Source organism: Mya arenaria, chromosome 5, assembly GCF_026914265.1.
Source record: "Mya arenaria isolate MELC-2E11 chromosome 5, ASM2691426v1".
NCBI lineage: Eukaryota > Metazoa > Mollusca > Bivalvia > Myida > Myidae > Mya > Mya arenaria.
In genome coordinates this window covers 48,849,484-48,870,547 of record NC_069126.1, presented here as the reverse complement: position 1 = coordinate 48,870,547, position 21,064 = coordinate 48,849,484, and the positions used below count along the sequence as shown (strand labels likewise).

The following is a 21,064-nucleotide window of genomic DNA, read 5'->3' as shown; positions in this document are numbered from 1 at the left end:
TAAACATTCTTATTCACTGCAGACCTCTGTTAAACGTTTTTTCTACACTACATGCCACTTTAAAAGCAGACATTTTCATTCACTACGTGCCTCTGTTAACGGACTTAACCACCACATTCCTCTATCAGTTATGAACCAGGCGTTTTGTTTTCCTGTTTAAAATGGGACATTTTATGTCGAACTTAATAAAACAGAACTGCGACAAAAATGTCAATTCCGTTAAACTTGCCAACTAACTCCATTGACATTTATTGCGGTACTTCTGACAGAACTCATATTCACCGCTTACCTACTGAGAATGTAAGGTTATACATGACACACCCATGCCGGCTTGTATCGTCCTTGTAGAAAACGTACCTTGGAATGAATGTAAGAGAAGCTGATCGATGATCTGGGAACCGTTTCTCTCGTCCAGCCCGAGCTCGAGGGTCTTGTCCAGCCCCAGGGCGTACAGGTACACGGCGTCATATAGCATACCCATGTGAATCCCTATCTGAAAACAAGAGCGGGTATGCAGGGAGATCTTGTATGTATGTGTGTGTCAACCGCGACAAGCAGAAATGGGTCTTTTTGTAAATATGACGTTTAAACAAACATTATGACATCATAGGTTTTTCTGTTGCTTAAGTCAGAACTGTGATATTACCATGTTGTGATGTATATTAAATGCCATGAATACTTATAAAGGGGCACAAATTAGGTTCATGCAAAAAAAACAATCATTTAATTTTAAAGTATCATTATGTTTAACATATTTGACTTTTATGATCAATACAGAACATATGATTTGTGTACAGACAAATATTATATTACATAGATATTAGCTTTGATTGATTTGTTGTTGTTTTTTTTTCAATAAAAAGCTAAGTGGCCCAAAGTTCCACAGTGTAAAAAACGCCAACATATTGCTGGTATTTTTATTTGTTTCAGATGGAATCAAATAGTTATTTGTAAAGTTAATCCGTGACTTTTAATACTTTAAGAACTAGATAAATTATATTCTACTAAATACTGGACGCCAGATGGCGACATGCTGAGTTCATTCAGAGAACCCTTGGCACAGACACAATCTTTTCCATGCATTTCAAATACAGAATAGCATGGAGTTGAAATTGCGATACTACGTCGCAGTATGGTGAACTTCCTATAGTTAATCCTGTAATGCATGCTCAAGATACAGCCTGCAAGGATCATTTCAACCTATGGTCCCTAAACGTTAGCTTGACCGTTAAAGTATATACCTGGGTCTTGTGCGCAATACGCACTCTTATCAAAGTGAACTTTCGTGGCCAGTTTTGTTGAAATCCTATAATGCATAGTAAAGATACAGCCCGGACAAGGATCATATCAACCTTTGAACATTAACCTTGACCTTTTCTTTTGAGATAAAGACCTTGGTTTGGTGCGCGTGACGCAACTTCATCGTGGTGCACCTTCGTTGTAATTGTTTTGAAAATCCTATAATGTTTGGTCAAGTACAGCCCGGACAAGTATCATATCAAACTTTGACACCTAAACTTGACCTTGATCTTTGACGTATATACCTGGGCCTTGTGCGCGACATGATATCTCGCCATTGCGAACCTTCATTGCAAGTGTGTTTGTTTTTATAAATCATATAATGCATGCTCAAGATACAACCAGCACAAGGATCATTTTGACCTTTAACCTCTAACCTTGACCTTTGACGTACAGACCTTGGTCTGTAGCACGACACGTCACCTTATCATGATGAACTTTCGTGACAAGGTTTTGAAAATCCTTTTATGCATGGTCAAGATACAGCCCGGACAGATTTAGTCCTGACGGTCGCGAGTAAGCAGGTATGCACACACGCACGCACGCACGCACGCACACACGCACACACGAACATATAATGAACCCTTACTATGGCTTGCTTATTGCAATCGGGATCGATAAAAAACAAAAGGAAATATTACGTTTATATTAATCCAAAAAAATGAAATTCAGAACAAAACTCTCTTTTTTTGCAAATGTGAGTGATTGGATTACCGATTCACTCATTTGGTTAAATCAGTTTCGCTAATGTTAATGCATAGTTCTAACAACGATAGTGGCGACTATAATGACGCGTAAAGAAAGAATTATTAATAATTCATTAAGTTAATATCATAGAGATTGCCATTAGAAGACATAGTTCATGCAGCGGACAATACGTATACATTTCTTTATTCGCCATGATGGAAAAAACTAACCATCCATTCCTTCAGAGTAACACGGTAATGAGTTGCTAAGAAAAATATCGTAACATGTCATTACTGTAATACGGATTTTAAACTGTTCACTATCACAATGAATGAATCGCTAACAGCCTAAACAAATCATTCGAAGTTTACTGAAGAAATCGCAATCATTTTACTGAACGAGTCGTTTTACCGTTTGTCTGAGTTGAGCGGTTATATAAATGCCGTTTCACCCTGAAAGTGTGTTCTATAGTCAAATTGGGGTTGTAACATTTACTGAAGTCACACCCGACAAGGTAAATCAGGCACAAAAAGCTATTTTAAAGGACATGAGCATGCTCACCTCCACGCCGTGTATTTCGCTCGTGCGCAGATTTAGTTCCTGGACAAAGGTTTTGTAACCATCGTACTCCTCATCCAACTGTATGGTCACATCAAGCATACCTAAAACATGTAATCACGAAATTATGAATATAATATCCAACTGTAGGGTCACATCAATCATACCTAAAACATGTGATTACGAACATATGAATATATAATATACAACTGTATGGTCAAATCAAGCATACCTAAAATATGTAATCACGAACATATGAATATAACATGTATGGCCACATCAAGCATACCTAAAACATGTATACACAAACATGAATATAACAGGGATTTGAGTCCGTTTGGTAACGGGCATGTCTCATTAAATAAAAAAATACACGTGTATTCTTAACATGTGAGTTTTATACGTTGTAAGAGGGTTTTTTATTTGATACTAGCATGATAAAGGCAATAACCAACTTTCATTTTAATTATCAATCTGAATGAAATTTTCACCTCTATTTCACTAAAATGCCAGCCCTTCGAAAAAACACTCATTTGAGACGATTTCTTAGCTATACATTTACAATGTGTTTTACACACATTACACACATGTTCGAACTCATATAAAGCTGTTCTATGTCAGTGAGCTCTAACCTATTTTGATGGTAACAGAGGCAAAGAAAACGTAAAATAATCGTGGCCAACGGCTGACCATCACGAGAAACCTTCACGTTATTATTACTTTATTTTGATATAAATGTTCAAAGGACACGTAGATTGTATTTGAAGTACATATCTATTAGCCATACACATGCAATGTTCTTTCCTGAATGCAGTGTCTGTCTGGCACGGTAGCTAAAAATATCTTGTCAACGCAATTATACAGACAAAATAATGTGTCTAAGAGTATTTAGGGACAAAGGTGACTTTTCCTAGTGAATAAGTTTAATGAATAAACATGTTTTGGTTTCTGCGCAGTTTGGAATTACACAGGCTCTTTCAAGTTTGATCAGTACAACATTGTAAGTATAGGCTGTTCTTCATGTATTACACATTAACCGAATTTATTTCACGGGAGCGGTAACCGTTGTTTAAATGAATAAACTCAGTTATATAGGCTAAAAAACGAAATAAATGGCTCTGAATGGCTTGTTTGACGCGATGAGTCATTTACCTGAATGTTGACAAATTACTAGCAACCAAACTAGTTCATTACCATCCATACACACGGTCAAGGCAGATCTTAGACGAACGCGTTCTATATCAGTATTGCGATATAAGTCTCAAGGGAAACATGGAACCAATTTGTCCAATTGATATCATAAAAAAAACTCAATATGGAAAAAGTGACCACAAATCACTTCTGTAGTGTGTTGCATGTGTCTCATATAATCCAGTCAAATTAAACAAAAATTGATCAACAACAACAACAACAACAACAACAACAACAACTTTTAATGCATTCAGGCAATCATGCCTATAGCATACAAACAGTTTACGAGCAAACAGGTAAAATTTAGCGAGAAGCATAAAAATAAAATGTGAACAAAAAAAGATAAATGATTGTTAGTCAGTAGACGTGAACTATTTTGCAATTAAAGGTAAATCGGATGGTTGCGAAAGACTGCGTGTATGGCTGCGTGTACCTGTTTGCATATGCACGTTTTGTAAACTACGTCATTAAGGTGTGTGCACATCGTAAACTCAAGATGACTTGTACGTTAAAGCTGCACCCTCACAGATTGAACGTTTTGACAACTTTTTATGATTTGTCTTGAAACGAGCTAATTTTTTGCGAAAACCATGAGAACCAGTTATATAAGAATGCTGACAAAGAATTAGATCGCAGATTTTTATATTTAAGTTAAAAAATTGATGTTTTATGCATTTTTCTTAACGGTTTAAGCCCTTAAACATTATTTTCGAACGAAAATATGAAAATCTACGATCTGATATTTTGTCAACTTATTATATCACTGGTTTGCAAATATTTACGCAAAAAAATGCTCTTTCCTAGGCAAAAAATAAAAAAAAGCTGTAGAACTGGTAAATCTGTGAGAGTGCAGCGTTAACACGAGGAAGGTGATTTATGAGAGTATCAGTGAGCCTACACCAATGGTAGGAACGTACGTCACGCGCACTTGCTGAAACGATTCCATGTGGTTAGTGAAAACGTAAGCAAACCAGGTATTTTTCACTGTTTACACTCTTTTCCGACATAGTTCCGTAAAAGACAACAAATAACTCTATATTTAACCACGGTGGTGGTTCATTCTAAAAGTAACTCTTCGTATAAGCATGAAAATGAAAAGCAAGTGCGCGTGACGTACGTTCCTACCGATGCCATTCGTACAAGGTTAAAGATCCTTTTATTGAACTCGCACATATGTTATCTATAATTCCCGGAAAGTTTTCGATTGTTTCGTCGTTTCTCCGGATACACAATACACACACACACACCTTGATAACGTTGTGCCCAAACGTTGAGGTCATGCGCAATGAGTTTGTTTTATGAAATTAAAAAAACAACTACATTGACATTATTTGTCGTAAATTGCTTAAACAGATAGTAAAAATGAATTTCGAACCCATCGGAACTCACCCTCAAGGTCTTTCGGCAAGGTACATGGTCTGTCGGCGGCACTCTTGAATGTGGTCATGTACGCGAAGTCGATGGCAATAAACACGTGGTTACCGTCCAGCAGCCCCGCCGTCTCGGCCGCGCACATGACGTACAGTGTGTCAAGCCCGTATGTACATAGGATGAAAACTGGGATAAGAATAGATCGGATTAGATACAATAACACCTTTTAAAGCTGCACTCTTGGAGAGTGTACGTTTCGACAACATTTGTGTCTTGGAACTAGCCATGATTTTGGAAAAAATGCATGGAAATCAGTGATTGTGACTGCTGACAAAAATCAGATTTCATATTTATGTTAAAAATTTGATGTTGTATGCAATTTTCTTAAAGCGTTGGTAACCTTTTAAAAGCCATAAAACATTTATTTTCGAACTGAAATATGACAGTCTGCGATCGGATCTTTTGTCAGCGGTCTAATATCATTGGCTGTAAGATATATACGCAAAATAAGGCTCATCACGCAGATTTAAATGATACCAAGATTGTATGGGATTTCCCGACATAAACTTAAACATAAAAAGGGAGCAATAAGAGAACTAGCTTATTTTGAGCTGTGTTCTTATACGTTTTTGCCTGAATATTAAGTTTATTCAGTAACATTCAGTATTTTATAACTACACAAAATTAACAAAATTTTAACATTCAGGATTTAACCTCATATGGTAAAACTAACATATTTGTACGAAAGTGCAAAACCAGGATAAGGTACTAAACAATCCTATAAGACATTCACATAGCTTCGTTTTAATCCTAAGACTTTTTACTACTTTTGTTTTATAATCCTCTAAAATAATGTGGCATTTTTTGTGAAGGCATTATAATCCGACGATTACATTCCCATCCCATTAGCTGTGATAGTTTCTTAAGAAAAAGAGTAAATGCTTCCGGAACAGTTTCTTAATGAAACTTCTAAACATATTAAGTTTCGCCAGTTCGCAGCATATTGCGTTTCGACTGAAACGAAATAGATTATTATTCCGCTATCTTAACAAAATCATACCAATAAGCGAAAACATTGATTGCCATATGTAGGTGTGGTTGAACTACCTCCCCCCCCCCCAAGTACGGCCTTAATTTTGTTTGATATAGGTAATTACCTTTTCCTCCTAATAAACGTACACATTCATTGCTAATTTACTTCATTACCTTGCCGTATTGCAGCGTATACACTGAGTGCCATATCTAGCTGTATTACCTTGCCGTATTGCAGCGTATACACTGATTGCCATAAGTAGCTGCATTACCTTGCCGTATTACAGCTTATACACTGAGTACCATAAGTAGCTGTATTACCTTGTCGTATTGCAGCGTATACACTGAGTGCCATATGTAGCTGTATTACCTTGCCGAATTGCAGGTATAAACTGATTGCCATATGTAGCTGCATTACCTTGCCGTATTACAGCTTATACACTGAGTACCATAAGTAGCTGTATTACCTTGCCGTATTGCAGCGTATACACTGATTGCCATAAGTAGCTGCATTACCTTGCCGTATTGCAGCGTATACACTGAGTACCATATGTAGCTGTATTACCTTGCCGTATTGCAGAGTATACACTGAGTGCCATATGTAGCTGTATTACCTTGCCGTATTACAGCTTATACACTGAGTACCATAAGTAGCTGTATTACCTTGCCGTATTGCAGCGTATACACTGATTGCCATAAGTAGCTGCATTACCTTGCCGTATTGCAGCGTATACACTGATTTCCACATGTAGCTGTATTACCTTGCCGTATTACAGCGTATACACTGAGTGCGATAAGTAGCTGCATTACCTTGCAGTATTACAGCGTATACACTGATTGCCATATGTAGCTGTATTACCTTGCCGTATTGCAGCGTATACACTGAGTGCCATAAGTAGCTATATAACCTTGCCGTATTACAGCGTATACACTGAGTGCCATATGTAGCTGTATAACCTTGCCGTATTACAGCGTATACACTGATTGCCATATGTAGCTGTATTACCTTGCCGTATTGCAGCGTATACACTGAGTGCCATATGTAGCTGTATTACCTTGCCGTATTGCAGCGTATACACTGAGTGCCATAAGTAGCTATATAACCTTGCCGTATTGCAGCGTATACACTGAGTGCCATATGTAGCTGTATTACCTTGCCGTATTACAGCGTATACACTGAGTGCCATATGTAGCTGTATTACCTTGCCGTATTACAGCGTATACACTGAGTGCCATATGTAGCTGCATTACCTTGCCGTATTGCAGCGTATACACTGAGTGCCATATGTAGCTGTATTACCTTGCCGTATTGCAGCGTATACACTGAGTGCCATAAGTAGCTGCATTACCTTGCCGTATTGCAGCGTATACACTGATTGCCATAAGTAGCTGTATTACCTTGCCGTATTGCAGCGTATACACTGAGTACCATATGTAGCTGTATTACCTTGCCGTATTGCAGCGTATACACTGATTGCCATAAGTAGCTGTATTACCTTGCCGTATTGTAGGTATAAACTGATTGCCATATGTAGCTGCATTACCTTGCCGTATTACAGCTTATACACTGAGTACCATAAGTAGCTGTATTACCTTGCCGTATTGCAGCGTATACACTGATTGCCATAAGTAGCTGCATTACCTTGCCGTATTGCAGCGTATACACTGAGTGCCATATGTAGCTGTATTACCTTGCCGTATTTCAGCGTATACACTGAGTGCCATATGTAGCTGTATTACCTTGCCGTATTGCAGCGTATACACTGATTGCCATAAGTAGCTGCATTACCTTGCCGTATTGCAGCGTATACACTGAGTGCCATATGTAGCTGTATTACCTTGCCGTATTGCAGGTATAAACTGATTGCCATAGGTAGCTGCATTACCTTGCCGTATTACAGCTTATACACTGAGTACCATAAGTAGCTGTATTACCTTGCCGTATTGCAGCGTATACACTGATTGCCATAAGTAGCTGCATTACCTTGCCGTATTGCAGCGTATACACTGAGTGTCATATGTAGCTGTATTACCTTGCCGTATTGCAGCGTATACACTGAGTGCCATATGTAGCTGTATTACCTTGCCGTATTGCAGCGTATACACTTAGTGCCATATCTAGCTGTATTACCTTGCCGTATTACAGCGTATACACTGAGCGCCACATGTAGCTGCATTACCTTGCCGTATTACAGCGTATACACTGAGTGCCATATGTAGCTGTATCACCTTGCCGAATTGCAGGTATACACTGATTGCCATATGTAGCTGTATTACCTTGCCGTATTGCAGCGTATACACTGAGTGCCATATGTAGCTGTATTACCTTGCCGTATTACAGCGTATACACTGAGCGCCATATCTAGCTGTATTACCTTGCCGTATTAAAGCGTTTACACTGATTGCCATATGTAGCTGTATTACCTTGCCGTATTGCAGCGTATACACTGATTGCCATATGTAGCTGTATTACCTTGCCGTATTACAGCGAATATACTGATTGTCATATGTAACTGTATTACCTTGCCGTATTGCAGCGTATACACTGATTGCCATATGTAGCTATATAACCTTGCCGTATTGCAGCGTATACACTGAGTGCCATATGTAGCTGTATAACCTTGCCGTATTGCAGCGTTTACACTGATTGTCATCTGTAGCTATATAACCTTGCCGTATTGCAGCGTATACACTGATTGCCATATGTAGCTGTATTACCTTGCCGTATTGCAGCGTATACACTGATTGCCATATGTAGCTGTATTACCTTGCCGTATTGCAGCGTATACACTGAGTGCCATATGTAGCTGCATTACCTTGCCGTATTACAGCGTATACACTGATTGCCATATGTAGCTATATAACCTTGCCGTATTGCAGCGTATACACTGAGCGCCATATGTAGCTGTATAACTTTGCCGTATTACAGCGAATACACTGATTGTCATCTGTAGCTGTATATTATCCTTGCTGTATTGCAGCGTATACACTTTTTGCCATATGTAGCTATATTACCTTGTCGTATTGCAGCGTATACAGTGATTGCCATATGTAGCTGTATAACCTTGCCGTATTACAGCGTATACACTGATTGCCATATGTAGCTGTATTACCTCGCCGTATTGCAGCGTATACACTGATTGCCATATGTAGCTGTATTACCTTGCCGTATTGCAGCGTATACACTGAGTGCCATAAGTAGCTGCATTACCTTGCCGTATTACAGCGTATACACTGATTGCCATATGTAGCTATATAACCTTGCCGTATTGCAGCGTATACACTGAGCGCCATATGTAGCTGTATAACTTTGCCGTATTACAGCGAATACACTGATTGTCATCTGTAGCTGTATATTATCCTTGCTGTATTGCAGCGTATACACTTTTTGCCATATGTAGCTATATTACCTTGTCGTATTGCAGCGTATACAGTGATTGCCATATGTAGCTGTATAACCTTGCCGTATTACAGCGTTTACACTGATTGCCATATGTAGCTGTATTACCTTGCCGTATTACAGCTAATATACTGATTGTTATATGTAGCTGTATTTCCTTGCCGTATTGCAGCGTATACAGTGAGTGTCATATGTAGCTGTATTTCCTTGCCGTATCACAGCGTATACACTGAGTGCCATATGTAGCTGTTTAACCTTGCCGTATTGCAGGTATACACTGATTGCCATATGTAGCTGTTTAACCTTGCCGTATTGCAGCGTATACACTGATTGCCATATGTAGCTGTATTAACTTGCCGTATTGCAGCGTATACATTGATTGCCATATGTAGCTGTATTACCTTGCCGTATTGCAGCGTATACACTGATTGCCATATGTAGCTGTATTACCTTGCCGTATTGCAGCGTATACACTGATTGCCATATGTAGCTGTATTACCTTGCCGTATTGCAGCGTATACACTGATTGCCATATGTAGCTGTTTAACCTTGCCGTATTGCAGCGTATACACTGATTGCCATATGTAGCTGTATTAACTTGCCGTATTGCAGCGTATACACTGATTGCCATATGTAGCTGTATTACCTTGCCGTATTGCAGCGTATACACTGATTGCCATATGTAGCTGTATTACCTTGCCGTATTGCAGCGTATACACTGATTGCCATATGTAGCTGTATTACCTTGCCGTATTGCAGCGTATACACTGATTGCCATATGTAGCTGTTTAACCTTGCCGTATTACAGCGTATACACTGATTGCCATATGTAGCTGTATTACCTTGCCGTATTGCAGCGTATACACTGATTGCCATATGTAGCTGTATTACCTTGCCGTATTGCAGGTATACACTGATTGCCATATGTAGTTGTTTAACCTTGCCGTATTGCAGCGTATACACTGATTGCCATATGTAGCTGTATTACCTTGCCGTATTACAGCTTATACACTGAGTACCATATGTAGCTGTATCACCTTGCCGAATTGCAGCGTATACATTGAGTGCCATATGTAGCTGTTTAACCTTGCCGTATTGCAGCGTATACACTGATTGCCATATGTAGCTGTATTACCTTGCCGTATTACAGCTTATACACTGAGTACCATATGTAGCTGTATCACCTTGCCGAATTGCAGCGTATACATTGAGTGCCATATGTAGCTGTTTAACCTTGCCGTATTAGAGCTAATACACTGAGTGCCATATGTAGCTGTGTTACCTTGGCGTATTGCAGGTATACACTGATTGCCATATGTAGTTGTTTAACCTTGCCGTATTGCAGCGTATACACTGACTGCCATATGTAGCTGTATTACCTTGCCGTATTACAGCGTATACACTGATTGCCATATGTAGCTGTATAACCTTGCCGAATTGCAGGTATACACTGATTGCCATATGTAGCTGTTTAACCTTGCCGTATTGCAGCGTATACACTGATTGCCATATGAAGCTGTTTTACCTTGCCGTATTGCAGCGTACACACTGATTGCATCATGTAGCTGTGTAACCTTGCCGAATTGCAGGTATACACTGATTGCCATATGTAGCTGTTTAACCTTGCCGTATTGCAGCGTATACACTGATTGCCATATGTAGCTGTTTAACCTTGCCGTATTGCAGCGTACACAATGATTGCCATATGTAGCTGTATTACCTTGCCGTATTGCAGGTATATACTGATTGCCATATGTAGTTGTTTGACCTTGCCGTATTGCAGCGCATACACTGATTGCCATATGTAGCTGTATTAACTTGCCGTATTACAGCGTATACACTGAGTGCCATATGTAGCTGTATAACCTTGCCGAATTGCAGGTATACACTGATTGCCATATGTAGCTGTTTAAACTTGCCGTATTGCAGCGTATACACTTAGTGCCATATCTAGCTGTATTACCTTGCCGTATTACAGCGAATACACTGAGTGTCATATCTAGCTGTATTACCTTGCCGTATTTCAGCGTATACACTGATTGCCATATCTAGCTGTATTACCTTGCAATGTTACAGCGTTTACATTGATTGCCATATGTAGCTGTATTACCTTGCCGTATTATAGCGTATACACTGATTGCCATATGTAGCTGTATAACCTTACCGTATTACAGCGTATACACTGAGTGCCATATGTAGCTGTTTAACCTTGCCGTATTAGAGCGTATACACTGAGTGTCATATGTAGCTGTATAACCTTGCCCAATTGCAGGTATACACTGATTACCATATGTAGCTGTTTCACCTTGCAGTATTACAGCGTTTACACTGATTTCCACATGTAGCTGTATTACCTTGCCGTATTGCAGCGTATCCACTGATTGCCATATGTAGCTGTATTACCTTGCCGTATTGCAGGTATACACTGATTGCCATATGTAGTTGTTAAATCTTGCCGTATTACAGCATATACACTGATTGCCATATGTAGCTGTATTACCTTGCCGTATTACAGCGTATACACTGAGTGCCACATGTAGCTGTATAACCTTGCCGAATTGCAGGTATAAACTGATTGCCATATGTAGTTGTTTAACCTTGCCGTATTACAGCGTATACACTAAGTGCCATATCTATCTGTATTACCTTGCCGTATTACAGCGAATACACTGAGTGTCATATGTAACTGTATTACCTTGCCGTATTACAGCGTATATACTGATTGCCATATGTAACTGTATTACCTTGCCGTATTACAGCGTATTCACTGAGTGCCATATCTAGCTGCATTACCTTGCCGTGTTACAGCGTTTACACTGATTGCCATATGTAGCTGTATTACCTTGCCGTGTTACAGCGTTTACACTGATTGCCATATGTAGCTGCATTACCTTGCCGTGTTACAGCGTATACACTGATTGCCATATGTAGCTGTATTACCTTGCCGTATTACAGCGTATACACTGAGTGCCATATGTAGCTGTATTACCTTGCCGTATTACAGCGTATACACTGAGTGCCATATGTAGCTGTATTACCTTGCCGTATTGCAGCGTATACACTGAGTGCCATATGTAGCTGTATTACCTTGCCGTATTACAGCGTATTCACTGAGTGCCATAAGTAGCTGCATTACCTTGCCGTATTACAGCGTATACACTGAGTGCCATATGTAGCTGCATTACCTTGCCGTATTACAGCGTATACACTGAGTGCCATATGTAGCTGTATTACCTTGCCGTATTGCAGCGTATACACTGATTGCCATATGTAGCTGTATTACCTTGCCGTATTGCAGCGTATACACTGATTGCCATATCTAACTGTATTACCTTGCCGTATTACAGCGTTTACACTGAGTGCCATATGTAGCTGCATTACCTTGCCGTATTGCAGCGTATACACTGATTGCCATATGTAGCTGTATTACCTTGCCGTGTTGCAGCGTATACACTGATTGCCATATGTAGCTGCATTACCTTGCCGTATTACAGCGTATACACTGAGTACCATAAGTAGCTGCATTACCTTGCCGTAATACAGCGTATACACTGAGTGCCATAAGTAGCTGCATTACCTTGCCGTATTACAGCGTATACACTGAGTACCATATGTAGCTGTATTACCTTGCCGTGTTGCAGCGTATACACTGATTGCCATATGTAGCTGCATTACCTTGCCGTATTACAGCGTATACACTGAGTACCATAAGTAGCTGCATTACCTTGCCGTATTACAGCGTATACACTGAGTGCCATAAGTAGCTGCATTACCTTGCCGTATTACAGCGTATACACTGAGTACCATAAGTAGCTGTATTACCTTGCCGTATTGCAGCGTATACACTGATTGCCATATCTAGCTGTATTACCTTGCCGTATTACAGCGTATACACTGATTGCCATAAGTAGCTGTATTACCTTGCCGTATTGCAGCGTATACACTGATTGCCATATGTAGCTGCATTACCTTGCCGTATTACAGCGTATACACTGATTGCCATATGTAGCTGTTCATTTTATAACCTTGCCGAATTGCAGCGTATACACTGATTGCCATATGTAGCTGTTTAACCTTGCCGTATTAAAGCGAATACACTGAGTGCCATATGTAGCTGTATTACCTTTCCGTATTAAAGCGAATACACTGATTGCCATATGTAGCTGTTTAACCTTGCCGTATTAAAGCGAATACACTGATTGCCATATGTAGCTGTATAACCTTGCCGAATTGCAGGTATACACTAATTGCCATATGTAGCTGTTTAACCTTGCCGAATTGCAGGTATACACTGATTGCCATATGTAGCTGTTTAACCTTGCCGTATTACAGCGTATACACGGATTAAATGAATTACCTTTCCCCTCTTGTACTGAGTGTTTGAGGTTTTTTTCTATGACGTAGTGGTCCTCGTTACTTGAGATACTCAGCAACTCTGTCACCACCCCGGCACGCTCAAACGTGGACTGGAATAGAGAATAGTTACGAGGATATAGTTGTACAAAAAACATAAGTCACATATTAGTCTTGGCAAGAATGCTTCGCTTCCTGATAATGCATCATTCAACTTTAACCACGCCCCCCAGGTCAGGGGATTATCGGGGACTTTGAATTTCGGTCCAGCCAATCCCAGGTAAAATCTCCGCCCTGCGGGGACAAACGGATTGTAAAATATCCTCAAAATTCCCCCGCACCCCTAGGTAAGGCCCATTCCCCGCTATATTTGATACGTAAACAAAACCACCGCATTCACTCGGCACTGCGGGCTACCTGGATGGTAATATCAGCCTTTTCCCCGCTTTCTCCGGTATATCCCCGGACCTGATGGGGGCGTGGTTACAATTGACTGGTGCATTCGATTTTTACTATTACTGTCTAACCGGATTCTAAAATTTAGAACAGGAAACTGTATTCTATTCTTGAAGATCCGTGAAGCTGGCCCTTGTTTGTATATATTCAGGTAGAAATTGACGAACGGTTAAAAAACAGAAAAAAATGCCATGTGCTTCACGTTGCTGTTTTGACGGCGACTCTGGCTTCACTTCAATGACATCAAAGTCTGTCTTAAATGGATTGGTTATTGTGAAATATTACGATCATGGGTATGATAACCTGGGGCCGTTTCCATAAAAGATGTAAGTCGATTTGAGTCGTAAATTGAAATTATATTAGTGCCATATTTTAGTTATTTAGCTACATATATTAGTGTATTGGACATTAGCATGTAAAGAAATGAACACAACGTTGAGAAAATAAAAGGTTATCAATGTGTTCCATTTGTGACGTATTTATAGATGAAAAACTTTTGAAGTAACGACTAAAATTCTTTACTGAAACGGCCCCTGGCTCGCACTCTCTTCTTTTCAACGCTGATTGGCCACGACTTATCGTAGAAGCCGTCAGCGATATGAATCGGGATTACATGGCCACAATTATATATATTTTTGAATGAATGCCGATGATCACCCTACAGTATGACAGCAAATTGCAGGGATAAGTGTACAGGTAATGAACATTCTTACGGTTGCACAAATATATGTTACAAACTAGAATTGTGTACTACGGCAACCGTAATTGAATTGCAGCAATGACCTGGACCAGTTCATTTGGACTTATTTGGATATACCAACGAAAAACGAGACCGGGATGTGGATTACGTTACGATTGTAATAACATTGATGTTAAAAACTGTCGTTGCTTCCCCCGATTTACCAGAAACATCATTTGTTAGAGGTTAGAAGTTATTAGTTTGCATTATCCTTCAGCGTGATTGGGAATTACAAAAACAATATTAACTTTCTTTGCAAAGTTTTTACTGTGTTTAAAAACATGCCAGTATTTTTTTAAACACGATGTACGGCTAATAACATGAATTGAAATAAACAACTCGGCCTTCCTTATGCAGTGAAAACCTGCATTACCTAACAGAACGCCTCGCTCCCACCAGGAGCCAATTCGAATCAGAATGATTTTCTCCTTATTTACCTGGAAGAAACCAGCAGTTTCTCGCCACACGGATTCTGGCCCTTCCACAATAACAACATGGTCCCACCCATAAAACTCCAGGAAGTCGAGGATGAAAAAAGTCATGTCTGTATAGATGGCGGTAGTGCGCGCAAACGTCCGGAAATGATCGTGGTTGTTGAGGACGCTTGAGGAGCAGGAGTAACTGATCATGGGTTTGTCCCACTTGGCGGCCAGCAGACCCGCGGGGAGACAGACGGAGTCGCACGCTGGGCCTGTGGGTGGTTCATACATAGAGGCTTGGTTTAACGTACACCATTTTAGCATAACAGTATTTATATGCACACCATAAACAAGCGGGATTTCATCATGTAAATAGCAATACCAGTAGTTCCAGTTTTACAAATGAACCGACTTTCAAGACCAAGAAGCGACAATGACGTAGGAATAAATTCGAAACTGTGAGAAATATATAATAATACTTGATGATTGGGATAAAATTCATTGCCAATTAAATTAAAAATATGACCTTAATACACCTTTATAAACGATTTAATGGTTTCTGAAAATATTGCTGAAAGTTTCTTGTAAGATTTTTTTAAAGTTCAAACACTACGTGCTTCATAATTATGAAGCACGTGTTTGAACTTAAACGAATTCTTTATTTTTCGCATGCTTTTAATTGGAAGATTTTATGGAGATAATCGTCTTTTAAAAAATTCAAATACGAAATTCATATTCATAATTCATATTAAAACGAAGTGTAATGATTGTTATCTATATAAAACAGTCTACATTTGTTTTTGTTTTTATCAAAAATATTAATTTTTTATAACCACGGATATCTGGCAAGACCAATCGCATGACACACATCTTTGTAACTGGAATGTAAGCTGTGTCTGAGTTAGCAAGACATATTTTTACTTGAAATGTCTTCATCTTTTTTTTATTTTCAAGTCGTTTGTGTGTTTTTTCTATTAAAGAACACTACTTGTCTATTCAGTTTCTTGACAGATTTTCCATCCACCTAGAACACATTTAAAAACAATGTCGTTTTTTGTGTTTGTGTCAGTGGGTAAAAAGAACTTAATCTATTTTAACAGCCCTCCTGAGCAATGATACATTTGCACAACAGAAGATTGTAAATCACCGCTATCTTGATGCTTCCATTACGGCGTGCAGTTCTTCAAAGACTGCTGTCAGTAAATAACTTTAAATTACAAGAAATATATTTACGTTGTTTAGAAAACCCTTAAAGCCTTGATGGATATCATAACAAACTGGTCGTAAATACATTTTAATCTCACCGACAAAGGCAGGTTCATTTTTTTCTGAGTAGTTTTCAGTTGGGAGTACAAGTATGTCGTTGATCATGGTCATTCAGATATTTATGTAACAAACGGGCGCCATTTGCATTAAAGAAGTAGTCTAATACTTACTTTAAATACAGTAGCGATTGAAATTAAGTTATTAACCACCACGAAAGTTCCGTGCTAACCTAAGGATGGCTCTCAAAATCGAGTCAACTTAGGGTGGGGGAGGGGGGGGGAGATGAGGATTTTTGTTGCATTAAGAGTAAAAAAATCGATTTTAATTACAAATAGATACTTAGCGCCACTTCTAATTAGACTAGCCTCAGACAGTTTTAGATGCATGAGATCTGTATTCCAACTGTATGAACTTTAGTTATCAACATATTTTCTGATAAATCGGTTCTTCTAATGATGACAGTGTTGCATGGCCAGTTTACATGTGAAATAGACAGACCTCTAAGCCTAAACCTTCAACATCCCCACCACCATTCGTCCCCACCCGTGGCTGATTGTGGAAGGTCAGGCTTTACAAGGGATTGTTCAAGAAAGGCCTGTTGTAAACCATGCTATCAGATTGCTAACATTTTTAACAAAACATAAAACAACCTTCACTGGCTTCAGAAAGGGGCATACTCACCAATAAACGCGTCCGCCACATTGTTCATCTGCACGAGTTCATACAATCCCTGTCCGATGTCACAGTGGGTGTCCGCGCGCTGAAACTCGAACGTGATGTTGTGCGCGCGCAGGTTCATCAAGTCGTCTGCTGCGTTCACCTGAAAGTAGACCAAAACGCGCATTTAAGTAAAAAAACCCAGAGCATCGATAAGGTATAACAAGAGTGTAAAAAGAACAAAAGTAGTTTGTCAAAGGCAATTGTTTCGTTTTGTTAACTGTGTCCGACGGAGGGAGTTTAATATAACTATCATTAATACAGGACAACGGTTGTATTATTAGCTGTATTATTCATAAATACACAAAGTAAATTAATAGGGACAGCACAAACGCACATGCATTATGAGTGTTATCTTTTTAACGCACAGATACATTATACTCGTGTAAGAGATACAGCTTCATGAACTTGTTATGCGTAATTAATTATCAAATTGTAAAAAATGATACATTGCTTTGTGGATTGGGAGATCGTCAATGTCAAAATATGCTTGCTTTTTATAGTTCGTTTCCTACAAAGCAATAAGGAAACAACTTTTTCGGATGGTAAAAATAGAGATGTTTCTTAAAGGGACTTGTTTGTGGTTTGTAAAATTCCCCTTTTACGGATTTTTTTATCACGAAATAAAGTGTGGCAAATCATTGGGAATTTTATAAAACTGAAACACGTCAACAATTGTTGATATCTGCTCAAATATTTTCTTTGAAAACAAAAATTTTGAAATGCGCTTCTTACGCGATTTAATAAAATGCTGTAGCATGATTGGTTGATTGACATTATCACGTGTTCCTACCAATGTTTTAAATAAAGGTTTAGATATCCGTCAGCTTAGTTTAAGTCGAAAAGATATCGGTTCTCTATTTTTTCCTTAATCGTACACCAGAGCGATAATGCTATGCATGCAGTATTAGATTTAGCATTATCAAACATCTTATAAATGTAAATGCGTTATCATCAAACCTCTGATGATTGAGAATGATCTTTTTGACTTGCTAGCGTGTGTTCGCTCCCAACTACAACAAGGATTTTAAACTTTAATTGTTTAAAAAAAAATCTGAAATTTCGGCATCAGAGTGTAAGATAAGTATGATAAAATGGTTTTCAGATGCATTACCGGGAAAAATATGTTTTGTACCGAAACATGAGCAAGTTCGCTTTTGTCTCTATCTAACATCTCATGAAACAAATGTGTGTTATACCAGGGGCGGATCCAAGATTTAACATTAGAGGGGCGTAAGCTTTTGACTTAAATTGTTGGAAGGGGGTCATAGGGGTACTTACACAACATAGTTTTAACAATTACATTTTTCCTGTATTAAAATAAAAGGTAAACATGGACGCGAAATGGGGGGGGGGGGGCGAATTAAGGGGTTTCCCTTCCCCTTTATCCGCTAGTTAATACGTAGTTAAACTTTATTGCAAGGTCGGTGTTGCTTAGGTCAAGTTAACTCTCGGATGGTACTTTGTATGTCATTACCGGTACCATTTTTTCACTGACTTCATTTAATGAATCCAGTGTATTAACAATTTCGTGAAATACTGTCAATCAGCTGGGGAAATTGTTCATTACAGCACCAATCCCCAATCGTGGTTATTGTTAACTAGGGTACTGTGGGTAACATAGACATGTATTTTTTGTAAATGTCAAGTATGTTACTTAAATGATATTGAAGATAATATCACTTTCTTCTTTCTTTTTTTTTATTGATACATCGTTCCAATAACTAAACAAAATATGTATTAAACGTTCAATAAGTTAATACAATATGGTAATAAGTGCTGCGTTTGAATCGCGGGGGGGGGGGGGATTTGACTCGAGTAATTTTGCAATTTTGGAATTTAAGCCGAGTAGAATCAAAATCTGCAAAAAAAAATCATAATAGTCGAATATGACATTTCGGATCAAAACGCAGTACTAATAACTCTTTAATTATAAACATAACTGGTTAAACTACCTGAAAGACACACATTTTCATAATAAATGTTTTAATGAAGCACTGTATTGTTTAATGACGTCATTTTAACATCGCGCAATGATTCGTTTATGATGTGCATTTAGCAGAGTCAAGTACGGCCATATTGCATTGCAGGGATTTGCAAATAGATGTGCATGTGGATTTATGATGGGTATGTGATAAAGACAAATATCGCTCTGGTATTTGGTACATATGACCACCATGATTATTAGTAGTGTCTGGCTTTTTTTCTTGACCAATGGCGATTTTGTCTTTAAGTCATGTGTACTTGAATATGTGTTTCACTTTGGGTTATAATGTAGTTCTTAAGCAAGCTTTGCCCACAATTTGATAGGTGTCAATCTGATTATTGGGACTCTTTGCCACAACGGTGTTTAGTTATACCTGGATTATTTTTGTGACATACGGCAATTTCGTCTTAGAGATATGCGCCATTGATTACGATGTTTACACTTATAACTATTTTGAAGTTTGTGGAGCGACGTTAAAGAGATATCACTGTTACTTGGTACACATTTCTATTATGAAGAGTATCTTTCCTGACCCATGGCTAGTCTCGGTTTCTTTTTCCCATGCCAATATCTAATTAAGTTAGGTGCCCTTAAACATAACTTTAACACTTTTGCTATATTGACAACTTCTGTTCATCTTGTGGCATATACGATTTATTTACCTTTATATAATCTTTTAACAATATATTGATTTTTATTTCATTATTTGCCTGAGTCAGTAAATAACATCCTATGCCAAAACGGCGTATGAGAACGTAAGTATCTTCCATGGCCGAGAGTCTAAGATATATTCATCCTAAGTGTGTTTTGCGAAAACGAGGTTTACCAAGTTTCCGCAAACCTCGTTTCCGCAGAACACTTTGCTCGCAGGTTTGGATGAACTTACCTTCCACAAGCGGCCATGGAAGATGCTTTTTTCCCTTAAGGAAAATATAGTAAAAAGTGTTTTAATTTATTTTTTTTACATTCGGATACTTTTTGGATATTTCCCTTGGGAAAGATTATAAGTATCCTCCATGGCCGAGAATGTAAGATAGGTTCATCCCGACCCGAGCGTTGCGAAAACGAGGTTTATCGATACATTCGAAGCGAGAAATAATTACATGTAATTAGCATTCTAAATATTGCCACAAGACTGGGTTTCTATAATGCTGCAGACGACAGTCATCAACAAGGGAGGTTATTGTGATGACCATTAAGAAGGAGTTCCATACGGGTACTTTGTTTTATCCATGCCCGTAGGCAAGAAGATAATTTTTAGCATGGTCAAATTGTTGGATCTACTTATCTGAGGTGGGAGAAAAAGATGTCCAGCATGGCCAAATATTTGAATCTACTTACTTAGGGTGGGGGAAAAGTTATAACGACCGTGTTAGCTCTTATTTCTTTTGGTTCGATTAATTATTCTTTAACATTATTATACCAATTTCAAAGTTAAGTACGTATGTACTCAATGTTCAATCAATATTCGTTCCCTTTTTGTCAACATCCATTACTCCCCAGTTGATAACGGTATACAATTTCACAATCTGTTTTAATGTAATCTCACTATGGTCTATTAAGGCAAGGACAGATGATACCAAGAAATG

The 21,064-nt window shown here is 38.6% G+C and overlaps 1 protein-coding gene across 8 annotated transcripts in view; it reads right to left on the bottom strand.

Annotated features, from left to right (window-relative positions):
* The window catches only part of LOC128234746 (atrial natriuretic peptide receptor 1-like), a 125,411-nt gene that overhangs the window by 19,376 nt on the left and 84,971 nt on the right, over positions 1-21,064 (bottom strand). For 6 of the 8 annotated variants that reach the window (XM_052949214.1, XM_052949213.1, XM_052949211.1 and 3 more), the window contains exons 2-7: positions 17,453-17,591; positions 15,524-15,777; positions 13,896-14,004; positions 5,125-5,292; positions 2,548-2,648; positions 358-493 (exon numbers count right to left, since the gene is read on the bottom strand). In XM_052949214.1, coding sequence (XP_052805174.1) covers positions 358-493; positions 2,548-2,648; positions 5,125-5,292; positions 13,896-14,004; positions 15,524-15,777; positions 17,453-17,591 — 907 coding nt within the window. The remainder of the gene's footprint in view (positions 1-357; positions 494-2,547; positions 2,649-5,124; positions 5,293-13,895; positions 14,005-15,523; positions 15,778-17,452; positions 17,592-21,064) is intronic. The other 2 variants (XM_052949209.1, XM_052949208.1) reach the window with 1 other exon arrangement.